This window comes from Scleropages formosus, chromosome 24 (genome assembly GCF_900964775.1).
Source record: "Scleropages formosus chromosome 24, fSclFor1.1, whole genome shotgun sequence".
NCBI classification, from domain to species: Eukaryota; Metazoa; Chordata; class Actinopteri; order Osteoglossiformes; family Osteoglossidae; genus Scleropages; species Scleropages formosus.
Window position 1 is genome coordinate 15,220,827 of NC_041829.1, and position 13,964 is coordinate 15,234,790.

At 50.2% G+C, this 13,964-nt stretch overlaps 1 protein-coding gene across 7 annotated transcripts in view; it reads left to right on the plus strand.

Moving 5' to 3' along the window:
* Positions 1 to 13,964, plus strand: part of LOC108939668 (C-terminal-binding protein 2) — an 83,014-nt gene that overhangs the window by 60,621 nt on the left and 8,429 nt on the right. For 6 of the 7 annotated variants that reach the window (XM_018761181.1, XM_018761175.2, XM_018761176.2 and 3 more), the window contains exons 3-5: positions 8,250 to 8,404; positions 11,476 to 11,620; positions 12,400 to 12,606. In XM_018761181.1, the coding sequence (XP_018616697.1) occupies positions 8,250 to 8,404; positions 11,476 to 11,620; positions 12,400 to 12,606 (507 nt within the window). Of the gene's footprint in view, positions 1 to 1,006; positions 2,197 to 8,249; positions 8,405 to 11,475; positions 11,621 to 12,399; positions 12,607 to 13,964 lie in introns of those variants that run through there. The other variant, XM_018761180.2, reaches the window with a different exon arrangement.

A 13,964-nucleotide genomic window follows, 5' to 3' on the forward strand; every position in this document is an offset into this window, starting at 1 on the left:
GCGGTCCTACGGACATGAGGGGGTGGCATTTAGTCACGCTGTGCGTAAATGTCGTCGAGAGTGCGAGGCACGTTCTTCTCTCTTAAGGGGAGAGGCGACAGCAGGACAAGTAGTTTTACCCCAAAAAGCACAGCCAACCGCACCTTAAGAGCTGCAGATGTCCAGTCACCACGGACAGTCATTTTATGTGTGTCAGAGCAGCGCGGTCGAGTGCCTCCTCCTCGTCCTCGTGCTCCCAGGCCAACGGTGTGCGCGCTCGCAGAAAGTGCGTTTCCAGCTGAGAGATGAGACCGTCTGCGTGCGGATCGGGGGCCATCTTTTCGTGACTTGACATTCATTACCGTGGCCTGCTTCCACGTTATTGAGCCCCTTTGTCACAGCCTACAGCGCCCGGTTCTGTGTGCGGGAAGACCCCCAGCGGGCCGTGCCAATTACGGAACTGGTCACATGACCAAGAGTTTGCTTGTTTGAATCCCAGGAGGGGCCCAGCTGTCGTACCCGGGAGCTGAGGACTTGCGTTAAAAGCGTTCGGTAAATTTCCAGCCGCGTAAACGTTAAAAGTGCGGGACTGTGCAAGGCCTTTCGGACTCAGACTTGTACCCAGCAAATAAAAAAAGGAATAATGCGAGTAATTCCCAGACCGCTCGTTCATCTAAAAGGTCTGCGAAGTAGCTGCGGCTACTCGGCCCTTCGGCACCGTGGGTTGAGGAGAAGGCTGGTTTGCGGTGACAACAGGGATGGAACGGGAAGCCGCAGGGGCGCGTGTGTGGGAGGGGGATGACGGCAGCCCCCCCACGCCGAGTCGCGCTGACCACTCAGCTCACGCCACCTTCCCGCCACGCTCCCCGCAGCGGCCGGGGGTGGTGCAGTGCGGCCGTGCCCATTGTCCTTCCCCCGGCGGACTGGCTGGCCAGAGGGCAGGAGAGAATGGGGGGGTCCCATCAAGAGGAGTGTTCGGGGGGGGGGATGGGACTCCACTGCCATTTTAAAGAGGCTTTTGCAGCACCGTTTGCCATATTAAGGCAAGCTGTCATGCCACGGTCTCCTCCGAGGGGCAGCCGCCTGTTAACTTAACCCTTTGCTTTAGGTTGACTTACAGACATCTGGACAGTTACCGGACAGCGCTGGCTGAGATTTGTAGGACATTGCCGGTGTGAATGATCACACGCACTATTTTAATGGCACCTGTGTGTGTGTGTGCGAGCCTGCTGTACTCAGCGGAATACCGTTCTAAATACGGGAAGGTAATGCGCAGTTGAGAGTGAGCAGGAAAAAGAGGAACGAGTAATTGGGGGGGAGCGGGAGTGTGAAAGAGAGAGAGGGAGAGAGAGAGAGAGAGAGAGAGAGAGCGAGAGAGCGGGAGCGACGGAGCGAAAGAGAAGGAAAAAGGGGCAGGCGTTCTTAAAATGCTGCGGAGGCCAGATCACAAATAAAACATAAAAAAAGCGAGAGGAGGGGAGAAAAAAGACTGGGGGTGGGGGGTGTGCGTGGCGCAAATCGAAGATCGACTCACTGGAGCCCGGAGCGCAGCCTCGTCGATTAAGCCCGCAAGCCTTTTCGGGGATTTTTTTTAAAAGCATCTCTTTTCCTATTGTTATTTTTGTTTTGTTTTTTTCGAAATTCTCTTTTTCATTGCTGTTTTACTCTTCCTTCTTGGCTGGAACAAAGGCGGGAGGAGGGAGCAGTGAGGGAACGGCCAGAGCCCCGCGAGGAAGGAGACGCCGAGAGTTTGGGCTCGCGCTGGAGACGTACCCCTGCGGACGGACACCGAGCCGGGGGACGCACAAAAAAAGCAAAAGAGAACAAAAAGGCACCCTCCTGACCTTCTCCCCTCTGACCTGCAGAGGTTTCCGTGTGTGGGGGTGGCGGCTTTCCGTCTGCACGCCCCCCGCCCCCGGCCCCGGACCCCTCTCTAGGGGGCACTCTGGCCAGTGATGGTGCAGCTGTGGACGGAGCGTAGGCTCGTGCGGGGAGTCTTTCCCTAGCTGATGGGAGCGAGACTGAAAGCGAGAGAGGAGTAGGGATTGGAGGGGCGGGGGTGGGGCACGGAGGAGGGGGGTGGAGAAGGAGGAGAAGGAGGAGGAGGAGGGAGGCTACCCCCAGGGCAAACTCTCAGAATCGTCTTTTCTCCTCTTTTTTTATTTGGCTGCCATGTGTAACTCTTAATCAGAAGAATGTGGAGACAACATTTTCCAGGCAAGGAGCACGTTTCCTGTTCTTTTCCTCTGGTTCTCTAATAAAAATGTGGCATGGGGGTGAAGTGGGGGGGGGGGGGGGTGGTGGCGGAGGTGGTAGTGGTGGGGTGGGGGGGGGGTGATCTCATAGCTCAGTTTTTATCTCCCTTATCTTGGCAAAGTTATTGCAAAGGCGAAAAAGCTGTGTGTGTGTGTGTGTGTGTGTGTGTGCGTGCACGCGTGCGCTCTAATATGTACTTGCTTTTTAATACACTTTTTAATACACTGCTGTCTGTCCTGCAGCGCTGGCCTCCTCTGTTTGTAAACCTTTTTTTTTTGTTCCGTCTCTAATCTTTTCCGCCCTCCCGGAGCGCAGCGGCGGAGGCAACGGAGATTAATAAGAATTAGGTGCCGTGTTTGTGCCGCGGCTGCTGTCGACGGAGGCTTTTGTCCTGGCCTCCTGATGGCATGCTGGGGACTGAGGTCTTAGTGGGGTAGCACAAAGGGTTCTGTTTGGGAGGGGGGGTGTAGGGTGGGCACTGCCATAAGCCTGGTGGAGGTAGGGGGGGTTGGGCAACTGGGTGGCGACAGGGGTGGGGTGGCCGGAAGGGCAGGAAAGTGGCCTTTGTGCGCAGTGAGGTTTAAGGGCTGGGGTGGACGCAATGGCACTTGAGGTGGCTGAGCGGAGGCTGCCGACAAAAGGGGGTTATAACCCCCCGAACCCCCCCACCGCCAAAATCTGATGTCCACCCCTTAGCGTGCATCTGCTTGAATTCATGACTCATGACACTTGGGAGGCCACGTGCGAACGTGCACGTGTTAATGTGGATGTGTGTATGTGTGAACGCGCGTGTGCGCATGCGCTGTTTCGCAAGGCAAAGTGCCAGGAGACGTGGATGCAAACCCCAAGAACAAAAACAGCGTGGGACCCGTCAGCGCATCTGTGTATTGTGCCACGGGTTCTAATTACAAGAAAGACATCACGTCTGGCAGTCGGCCAGCACGCGTGAGCGTGTGTCTGTGTGTGTGTTTGCGTGAGAGAGAGAGAGAGAGAGAGAGAGAAAGTTTTTAATGTCCACTTTGATATTGTCTGCATGCATCTGTTGATGACTCCAGCACACACACACACACACACACACACTGTGTGCAGGATCTCTCCAGCAGCCTGGGTGTGGAGGTCATGGCCAGTCCAGCCCCAACCCAAATGTGCTGCCCTCAGTTGTGACCACAGCACTTTGAGGTTGCTAAGCAACCTGAAGCAGCTGTTCATTGCAAGGTAGAGGACCTCCCCGCACCCATAACCCTGGGCCTTAGAACACCTCCCCCCACGCCAAGAAAAAAAAACACCCTGTGAAATACACGCTGCACCATGGAAAGTATTCATCTCTTCCCTTTGTTTCCACACTTTTTTGTTCCAAGGGCCATGGGGCAGAAAAGTCTAACTGGGCTTTGGCGGGGCCGAGGGCACGCTCCGAAACTGAGGCTTCTCCCGGAATCCGTCAAGTAAAGCATCCCTCCGTGATGTACCAAGAGCATTCTTTAAATATGGTCAGGTCATGCATCAGGACAGGATGGGGCCACATCATTATGTCCACTTCCTCCTAAGAACAATGTGACTTTTTGCAAAGCTCTCTTCTGTACAAACACCCCGCAAACACACGGATGATCTCATGCGCTGCTCTACTTCCTACGGCATTTGGTACAAGTTATATTGACGCCTTCTTTTGACAGTTTGTTTGTCCTCTTTAAAGAGGGGCTTTGAAAAACGCCGTTGAGGAATGACTGATGGTGGCTTGAAGACGGCAGACTCCGGAGTCGTGTCTTGAAAGCCCTTCTTTGCTCTCGGCCCTCTCGGAAAGGCCCCTAGAATAACCCTCCCGAGTTAGACCTCTCCGCTCAGGTGCTGGAGTCAGTGCTGTAGTCGCTTAATTGATGTGTTTTCAATTAGAAAACCATTCGGGAAACTACAGTACGTAACATTTCGAAGATTTTTGGGTCCTAAGAAATATTAAAGCACACACATATATAGTCATTAAAATATATTTTCAGGGCAGCTTGCGTTTAAGAACGAGAAAGAAAAAGTCTATCGGTAATTTATGATTACGCAAGCTTTCTCCGTGAGAATTTTTTTGTGTACCGGTTTAATGTCATGCCAATAAAGAAGTCCGGAATCAGGACCAAATCGATTCCAAACCAACAGCGGGCACAAAGTCGTCCCGTGTCCTTTTCCTAATGAGGGCTGGATTGATACGGACGATGGAACCTCCGCCCACTCGTCCCCATCTCAATGACCTTACGTGCTCGTTCTGCTTCAGGGTCATTTATCAGATAGATAGTTTGGCGCTTTGCACTGCGTGGGCAATGCCGTTCGTTTTCCCGCAGAAGACGGTCTCCGCAACCAGCTGTGCCGCTGATGTTGATGAAATTGGCAACTGGGGAGCAACACGCCCAGGAAGGGGGGTATAAATCGAACGAGCGGTGTCGGAGTGGCGCGGCTGAACTTGTTGCGGTGCGTCCGTTTCGTTCGCGAGGGATTCGCCCGTGCCGTAGCGAAGGGTAAAATGAGGACAGGCATCTCAATGGGAGAAAGGGCTGCCATGGCAGCTGAGGAGCTGGCCCGCTGCGCTGGATGCAAGCGGGTGTGGGAGGCGCTGAAGATGCCAAGAGCATCTTCGGGCTCCGGAGACAGAGGGAGCACCTGAAGGTCCGCCCACTTTGCGCCGCACTTCCACCGAGGATTCTTCCGATTCACGGGGTGCCGTGGAGTTTCTGCTCGGGGAAGGATAGCTGAGTGGGGCTGCTGGAAGCTGCCGCTCTACAGAGACACACCGCTGTGTCACTGGGCTCCTTTTCGGGGAAACGAGCTGCTAGTGACAGCTTGTTACTGACAGATGACATTGGATTACAACTTGGGGTGTCCATTACAGCAGCACCGCAGTGTCACGTGACAGCCCCGGGGATTCGGCAGAAGTTACCAAGTCTCAGTGCTGGATTAATTCCTTTTCTTTCAAAGTGTCCAGGTTTATAAGGATTTACAGTATTTGCTGAATGCCCTGTACAAAATTAGGCAAAAGAGAGAGAGGGGAAAAAAAAAAAATCTTTTGCAAGAGGGAAAGAGGTAGAGAATGTGTGTGGTCATAATCTCCAACAGCAACACAGATGTCGCTGCCTAAAATAAAGTGTATTATAATCCTGCCAAAGCCAGTTAAGTTATCACCATGACAACAGGCAGCAGGAAGAGGCACCAGGGCATCGGCACCTTGCTTGCCACGAGAGTGCAGACACAAGGCTCCTTTCGTCCTTTTTTTGTACAGCGGTTTCCATTTCCCGCTCTTGCCCTCGGGTATGACTCCCCGCCACCCTCCGTGTCTGCCGAAGAGTGACAGGGTTCCCCAGGACCCTCTGCAGGGGATGAGGGACGGTATTACTTTACTACCTGCTCAAGAAAATTTGTATAGTTCTGTTTCTGCACCTGCTGTCAGACTTGCCTCAAACAGTTTCCTCTGTTTTATTTCCCAGCATCCTCTGGGTCTTCACTTGTTGTGCTATATATTTTAGCCTCTTGCCCTTCGGACCGAAATTATCTTCCCATAATTCACCTTTTTCTGGCCTCTGCTTTTGTGTATCCTTTAAAATCCCTTCCTTCTCATTCCCCGTTTCTACCTCTCTCGCCTTTTCTCCATCCAGCCACCCTTCGTACATCAGTCTCTCCCTCCATCTTCCAGTTTCCTTGGCTTGGGAGCAAGTGTGAGGTGAGCCCATGTGCCCATCTCCTCCTTAGCCCTCATCTTCCTAATCTGAACCCCCCTCACTAAAGAGTGCTGGGTCTCCTTCCCCAGTGATTGGCTTAAAGGAAGCTACTTGGGGAGAATAGAGGATACATGATGAGGTGATGTGACCTTACAGCTCCGTGCCCTCCGAGCGCTGTACCGGGTGACCTTTCTATAGCCTTTAATAGGACTGACATTGAGCTGGGCCCGTAGGGACGTGGCTGTTGATGGCACCTCCTGTGTTATGTGGTTGCGCTTCCGTAACATCTCCCATCCGACCAGGAGCAACGCTTGGCGTCTTTTGTAGGATGACAACACCATCTGCAGCTTCTCCTCAGTTGTGTCTCCTTCTTCTGTTCACCAAATGAAAAAGCCAAGGGCAAAGCTGAAGAGTTTCTTTCATAGTTTGCGTGATAGTGTTGAGTGTAACTCCGTGCCGTACCGTACTAGCCTCAGTACGGCTGGCGGGTACATGGAGTTCCGCACCAGCTCCTTCTAAATCAAGTCCTTCTTTGCACTGGTGCCAAATAGCTATGATGGGATAGTGCTGTGGACTGAAAGGCACTATGTGTATATCTTGGTTTTGCGACTGCATGTGTGCATATGTGCATGTCTGGAGGGACCCGAGAAGCTGTCTTCAGCCAGGCTAATAGAGTGACACTCGAGGAAGTTGAAGGTGAAACAGATGCAAACAGAAAGTGAGTTTGTCAGCTGATGAGGCTGGTATCCATATCGATTTATTGAACACTTTGTTTACTCAACCACTGCCAAATACAGCCATCGCCACCATTCGTGAAGCATAAGGGCTGCCCCCAGGGGACAAAGCGGGATGCCTCGTGGCTAATCCTCATCTTCGTTTCCAAAGACACCGTGGGCTTTTCGAGATCTCTCCGCGAGGTAGCAAAACGAAGATGAGTTCCACGTGATGTGTAATTAAGGTCTTTAACTACTGCCCAGATGCTGAGAGCGACTCACAATTCCAGATTCACTGAGCTCTTCAATTACGGGATGCTCTCTTTCACCAAGACTTGCTCCTCATGTCAGATCCGCAATCCTGTCTTCTCAGGAAACCGCTACGGTTACAGCATCCTTTGAGGAAACACCACTGTTCCACTAAGGGGGTGAAGGTACCAGTAAGTGAAAAATGCAGCTCCAACAGTTGGCTTCATCGTCCTGTGGAAGCATCAGTTGGGAGGATTCTAGCAGACTTGTGGTCTTACTTGCGATTCAAACCTATTTGCTAGTTTGGTTTTTACAAATAAATATAAATCAATTAATTTTGGGGAAAGGATAGTTTTTCATATCAGATCAGAAACATATCAGATTTATAGCAAATCAGCAGTTAGTTTGATTATCATTTAGCAATATACCGAGAGTGGTGCTCCACTAAGTACTGAAAACAAGTGAGTACTGAGTATTCCTGCTTTGCTTGTCTGGTGTCTCAAATTGAAACTGAAGTTCTAACAATTAAGCAGTTAAAAATGACACTAATTAATACTGTTGCATAAGAATGGCGTGTTTTTGCAACACTGACCTCATGAGCGGCGATAGCGTGTCGAGTTTGAACACCATTCTGTCACTTAGTAAACTCAGTGAACTCGGTAAACTCAAGTGGTGTCAGTAAAGGAAATTTAATGAAATCGGTGGGGGTGTTGGGAAGATTTGCAAACTGACAAACGTGAATTGAACTGAATTTTTTGTTGCCGAGTTGCACGGTATTTGTACTATTATAAAGCTAGTTCCATCTGTTTTATTCTGGTTATAATTACAATGAGTAGTTTTGGCTTGACGGGGGGCGCGGTGGCACAGTGGGTTTGACCCGCTCCTGCTCTCCAGTGGTTCTGCGGTTTGAGTTCTGCTTGGGGTGCCTTGCGACGGACTGGCGTCCCGTCCTGGGTGTGTCCCCTCCCCCTCCGGTCTTACGCCCTGTGTTGCTGGATTAGGCTCCAGCTCACCGTGACCCCGCTTGGGACAAAAGGTTCAGACTGTGTGTGTGTGTGTGTGTGTGTGTGTGTGTGTGTGTTTTGGCTTGTTGATCCTGAATAGAAACATTGATCCGCTCCATTAAGTCACTGTCACATTCAGTTGTGACGATTCTAAATAGATCCTGAATCTCCTCTGAGGACTATATTCAAAGTGCAGTCCATGCCATCTTGCTCCTCGTGGCGTCTCTGTGCAGCTTCTCGGTGCCACACAGGTGCCACATTGGTGTGTGCCTTTCCGCTGAGATGGAAAAGATCAAGTCCTCTCCTCGTGATCATGGTTCACCCTTTCCCTCTCTCCGTCTTCTCCCTCTCCTGCTCAGGTATTCGGCCCCAGATTATGAATGGCCCCCTGCACCCGCGGCCACTGGTGGCCCTACTGGATGGGCGAGACTGCACTGTGGAGATGCCCATCCTCAAAGACCTGGCCACGGTGGCTTTCTGTGATGCACAGTCCACCCAGGAGATCCACGAGAAGGTACATTCACCTGCATACGATGACAGAAATCACAAGCGCATTCATTATAATTACTATAATTTAATTATTTCCTTAGCAAACAGATGCAATACCTGTGTTGTTCGTACAGCTGTCCAGTTGGCAACTATGCACTTTATTAGACGTACCGATGCACTCCCAAGACTGGCCAATTGGTCCCAGTGGGCCGACAGAAAGATTAGAGGTCGCAGTTACCCAGACCTCTGAGGTGAGGGCCGTTTTGTGGTCTACAACCACAGGCGACAAAGAGGACACTGGATACCCTCTGCAGTCATTCCTGCCACACGCTGCTGTGCTCTCAGCCTCCGCCCTCTACCAACTTGGAGCTAATATGTGAAGTGCATTATATTGGCTTTTATAGTCCGCCTAGTTAAAATAAAGTGGCTTCATTACAATTTAATGTCACTCGGTGCAGGAGTGCGGTGTGTCTATATCACCCGCATTGTTCTAATAGAGGGGCCCATAATGTGAGTGTAATATAATTACATTGCGCCAGCTCGTATCGGCCCTTTATTGCTTTTTATACAGAAACGGCGATGGATCTGAATCGGGACAATGTTATCACAGGCCGCAGAAGGCTGAAACTGCCCTCCCTCCCGTTCATGTGTTTTTTTTCTCAAAAAAAAAAGGAAAAGAATATTTAAAGGACTGAATTTGCATAAAAAGATTTGATCTCAGACCTGAGATGGCATTGCATTGGTAGTTGTTATTTTAATGCGTCCGTCTCGCGGAGCGCAAATTGAACATTAATTCATAGTATATTTGGTACGGCGCAGTAACGGGTTGTATTTCAGGGATGCTCGGGGGGTGCAGAGGGTGAATTGGAGGGTCGTGCGGACAACTTTTAATCTAATTTAAGGGTGAGCTGTTTACTGCCGCTGGGGACGCCGTGTCACATTGTCCTCTACCGCACATCCCATTCTCTATGCAGAGCTCCAGAGTGCATTTTGCACGAGATGGAACCCTTTTTGTGACCCAGTTAGCCTGGGACTGGATGAAAAAAGGACTGCCAATGAGCAGACCCGCATCTCCTCGTTCACAGCAAGCCACGGCGTCACCGAGACCACACACACACTCTCTGTAGTCAGGAACAGTAGGCATGGTCCGTTTGTCCGAGGAGCTGCAGTCTATATGTGCATGACATGCTTGCGCGCACATCATATTGCATTACTCTACCTACTGAATCAGGAGAGCTCTTTAACCGTTGACCGGTCCCAAGGGCTGCGGAAAACAGGCCTCAACGCTACCAAGGCATTCTTAAGAGTAAGAGGTGGGCAATCTTCAACTGATCTCCCTTTAAATTCGTTGAGGCATCGGACAGCAGTTGGATAATTTGGTCCTGTCCACAGTCAATGGAGACTGCGGGGTGCTGTTTTTCCCCCTCAAAAACATTTTTATGACAAGCGTGGTACTTCTCTCACACCTTGACCGGTGTGCAAATTTGAATGCGATGAGCAGAAAATACCGGACGTCTCTTTATGTATGTATAAGCATAGGAAAAAACTGCTGCGAGCCCATGAATTGCTGGCGGTTTGCCTTCTGTAATGGAGCTGTGGTGGAGGTCGTGTTGGGGACACTTTGGGCATGGAGGATCGTTCAGGGGTGTGGGCCTGGACATGGGGTGCTGAGTGGCTGGAGATCCTGGCATCAGAGGACCAGGTCACCGTTTCCACTGGATAAAGTAAACGTGCCAAAATGATGACTTCACGCCCATGAAATGGAAAAAAAGATGAACCGCATTTGGAATTTGCACACAGAATCTGAGGGTGGAGACGTTTTGACTTGCGGGATTCCGATCTGGAGTTTTGCAGAAAAGCCTAAAACCCACATACTAATAAAAAGCCAACAATAACAAAAAAAATTTTTTTAAATTACTTCATATTTTCCATTAAAGTATGCTACTTCAGAATGGTTTCATTGCATTAGTCATGATTCATACTGGGTTCCTCTGTCTACAGCAAATCTTGCCTTTGGCATATAACAGAAGAAATAAGGCGAATGTGTACAGAGAGCTTTAACCTTGAATAAGTGCCTTGCTGGGGATCCCAGGCCCTGGCAGTAATGAAAGCTTTATGGTAATTCACAGCTAATCTGGCAGTCACTGCAGAGCTAATATAGTTAGCTGGGGGTAAATTTAAAGCCATTATTTACTCAGCGCTTCACGGACTTTGCTCAGCGTTGTCGTATCTGCTGTATTTCATCCGCACTTCTAGAGCCTGCAGTCCGTGTTTGCTTTGCGTACGGTCGAACGGCAAGAGTTTGAACATCTAAACTACCCAGGGGTATAGGGTTCGGTGTAGAAGGGTGGAGGGGGGCGTATTATGTGCACAGTTGTGAAGCAATTCATCGGCGGTATTTGTGAAGCACGACATTTTGCTGTGCCATGAAACTGTTTATTATCCACTCTCTGTGAGACAAGCACTTATAACTGTACCCCACCAATGACTTTAGGCACAAGGGAACTTTCAAAACGTAGCGTCGCACTTTAATCCATTTACAATATCACTGCATTTCACGGGGGGGAGGGCACAGCGGGTTTGATCTATGCTTCCTCTCTGGTGGGTTTGGAGTTCGAGTCCTGCTTAGGGTGCCTTGTGATGGACTGGCGTCCCATCCTGGGTGTGTCCCTTCCCCCTCCGGCCTTGCGCCCTGTGTTGCCGGGTTAGGCTCGGCTCGCTGTGACCCCGCTTGGGACAAGCGGTTTTAGACTGTGTGTGTGTGTGTGTGTGTGTGTGTGTGCGTGTGCATTTCACCTAAAGCAAAAGCAATAATTTGGTTTTTGATGACTTCAGGACTGATGAGGAACTGACTTTGTCCAAACCCATAGAGCAAGAGACTGAAGCTTTGGGTGGTTGCAGTTATTTCAGTAATCAGCTCTAAAGTTTTGTGATCTCAGTTTTGCTTGGCGGGAATTTTTATCCTGAGACTCATACAGTTTAACACACTTTCCATTATACAGATGGACACTTTACAGACCCAGTTGAGTGTCTGTCTCATGGGTCCGGCCGCAGTGCTCCGTGCTGGGATTTTGAAATGCAACTTTATTGGTCCAGGTGCTGAATGAGGCGGTGGGCGCCATGATGTACCACACCATCACGCTGACCCGGGAAGACCTGGAGAAGTTCAAAGCCCTGAGGATCATCATCCGCATTGGTAGCGGCTATGATAACATCGACATCAAGGCCGCCGGAGAGCTGGGTAGGTGACGGTCACCAGGATCTGCAAACCTAACTGTGAACCAAAGCAACTTACAAACTGTAACTTTTACTGCCAAATACTTTTATTGCTGGAAGGTTATTGTAACAACACAACTGTGAAGAAACAAGGCAAAAGAATATGGGCCACAGTACTTGGGTTGGGTGGAGATTGGTAATCTCTCAAATTTTGCAGTATAATACAAATCCATTCAGCCCGAACCCAGGTTTGTCTTCCTTCAGGACTGTGACTCTGCAGAGGAGGCTGGTTCCGCTTGCAGTGTCTTAAGATGCTTGTCGCACTCTGGGGGAACCTCCCATGATGTCTCATTTGTGTGTGCAGGGAAGCTCGTCACTGCCAAAGAGCAAACTGTTTGCAAAGCTGTGAATCCCTTTACGCACAAAGTGATCAATGGCAAGCCCCCCCTTCCCCAAACAGTGGTTTGACACCTTTTAACACCTTGCTGGAGACTAACAGGCTCAGGGTTCACTCTTCTCACTTCTCTTAATGGCTGACAGTGCTAATGGATGAACCTCGCAGATGCATTTGTGAAGGGTTAGAAAACGTTATGCGAAGAATGTTTCTGATTCATTGTGAACTCAGAGCTAAGGGCACTGAGAAGAACCCTATGCAGATGAAGCCCATTCAGTGGTGGCACTGATCTTGAGATCATCTGCACTCCAGAGGTTGTGGCTGGAGAAGAAGGCGAGCTGTCTTGGTGGACTTGGATTGAACACATGCTTCTGGGCGTACCTAATTCTACCCTTCCCTCGCACACACAGGGATAGCGGTGTGCAACATCCCTTCAGCGGCTGTGGAGGAGACGGCTGACTCCACGATGTGCCACATCCTGAACCTGTATCGACGAAACACGTGGCTCTACCAGGCGCTGCGTGAAGGAACGCGTGTGCAGAGTGTCGAGCAGATCCGGGAGGTGGCGTCCGGAGCCGCCCGCATCCGTGGGGAGACGCTAGGCCTCATTGGCTTTGGTGAGGGAAGGACACAGCCGCTCCGTTTCTCTCCTCTCCCGTCCGCTCCCCCTTGTCTGTCTCTCTCTCGTTTGCTGTTATTTTCATGTGGTTCTCTCCGTCTCCCTGTCGATGAAGTTAACACTGTTTCCCATCTCCTCCACTGGTTCCTATGACATCGCTCAAAGTTGCCATCCTTCCCTTATTCTGCATCCTCTTTTCCCTACCCTTTCCTTGTCTTGTGTTGTTTACACACACACACACACACACACACACACACACACCTCTGTAATTCTGTCTCTTCATGCTCAACAACATGACCTTGCCTCTCACCTGACTCGGCTCTGTGTTGAGGAGCTGTGGAGGAGTTGAGGCTGAAGAAGTCTAGAGGAGCCAGACAGCTGGTTGAGCCCCTCACCTGAAACACTTGCCACTCTCATGAGCCCTCTTATCTGCACATGTGCATCCGTCTAGCCGCCCCCACCACGGTCAAGCTCAGACGCCCTTCACGACATCCAGCTCACATAGCCATAGCGCAAGACCCCCCCTCAGTCCACACCTCATCGCCGCCTGTAGGTCTCCACTCCTGTGAGGCTTTGAAAGAGCGCTCATTGTTTGAGATTGAGTCCACCGGCACCACAGATACTGGGCTGCATTCAACTGCAGCTTCCTCCCAGCCCTTAGGCAGACAATTGAAACCAGGGGCTAGCCATCCTTCCCAAAGCATCGTCTTAGTGGCGCCGAAAAAGCTTTGCACTCTGGCCAAGGAAATGGGCCTCGCACTCAGTAGAGTAGGAACAAATGGGTTAGGGACGGGCTGGCTGGGACAGGAGAGCTGCAGTGGATTTCATGGACAGAACCCTTTGGGAGAGAGGACTAGAGACACCGAAAACGTGGAAGTGACAGACAAAACACCCATATTGGGGATGTGGCCACCCAACGGCTCATTTATCTAAGAGCCACCTTTTCAAATGCATAGTTTCCCATTTTACCAGATGCCTGTAGCTTCACATTATTTAAAAAGTGTACTGTTTTTACTTGTGTCACATTTAGAGGCTTTGCAGAAACTGCCAAAAATTGTAAACCCAAAATTCACTACAAAGAATCGAAGAAGAAAAAAAATACATATCAACTTTGCCTTCAGCTTGCGATCCAAGTGATGCAGGAATAATGTTACACCGGTCCCTTATATAACGGGGTTAACTGGTTCCATGAAATGAGGGGGGGTGGAGGGATCTAAATTTCAATTGCTTCTTCAAAAAAAATTCTAGCAACAACATCATTATCTTTTAATGTTGTGCATTTTCTTGTCGATTTATCTTTTTCTGTCGTGTCAACCTTTTCCGGTGCTTTTCTTTTCGACCTAAAACATTAACAGT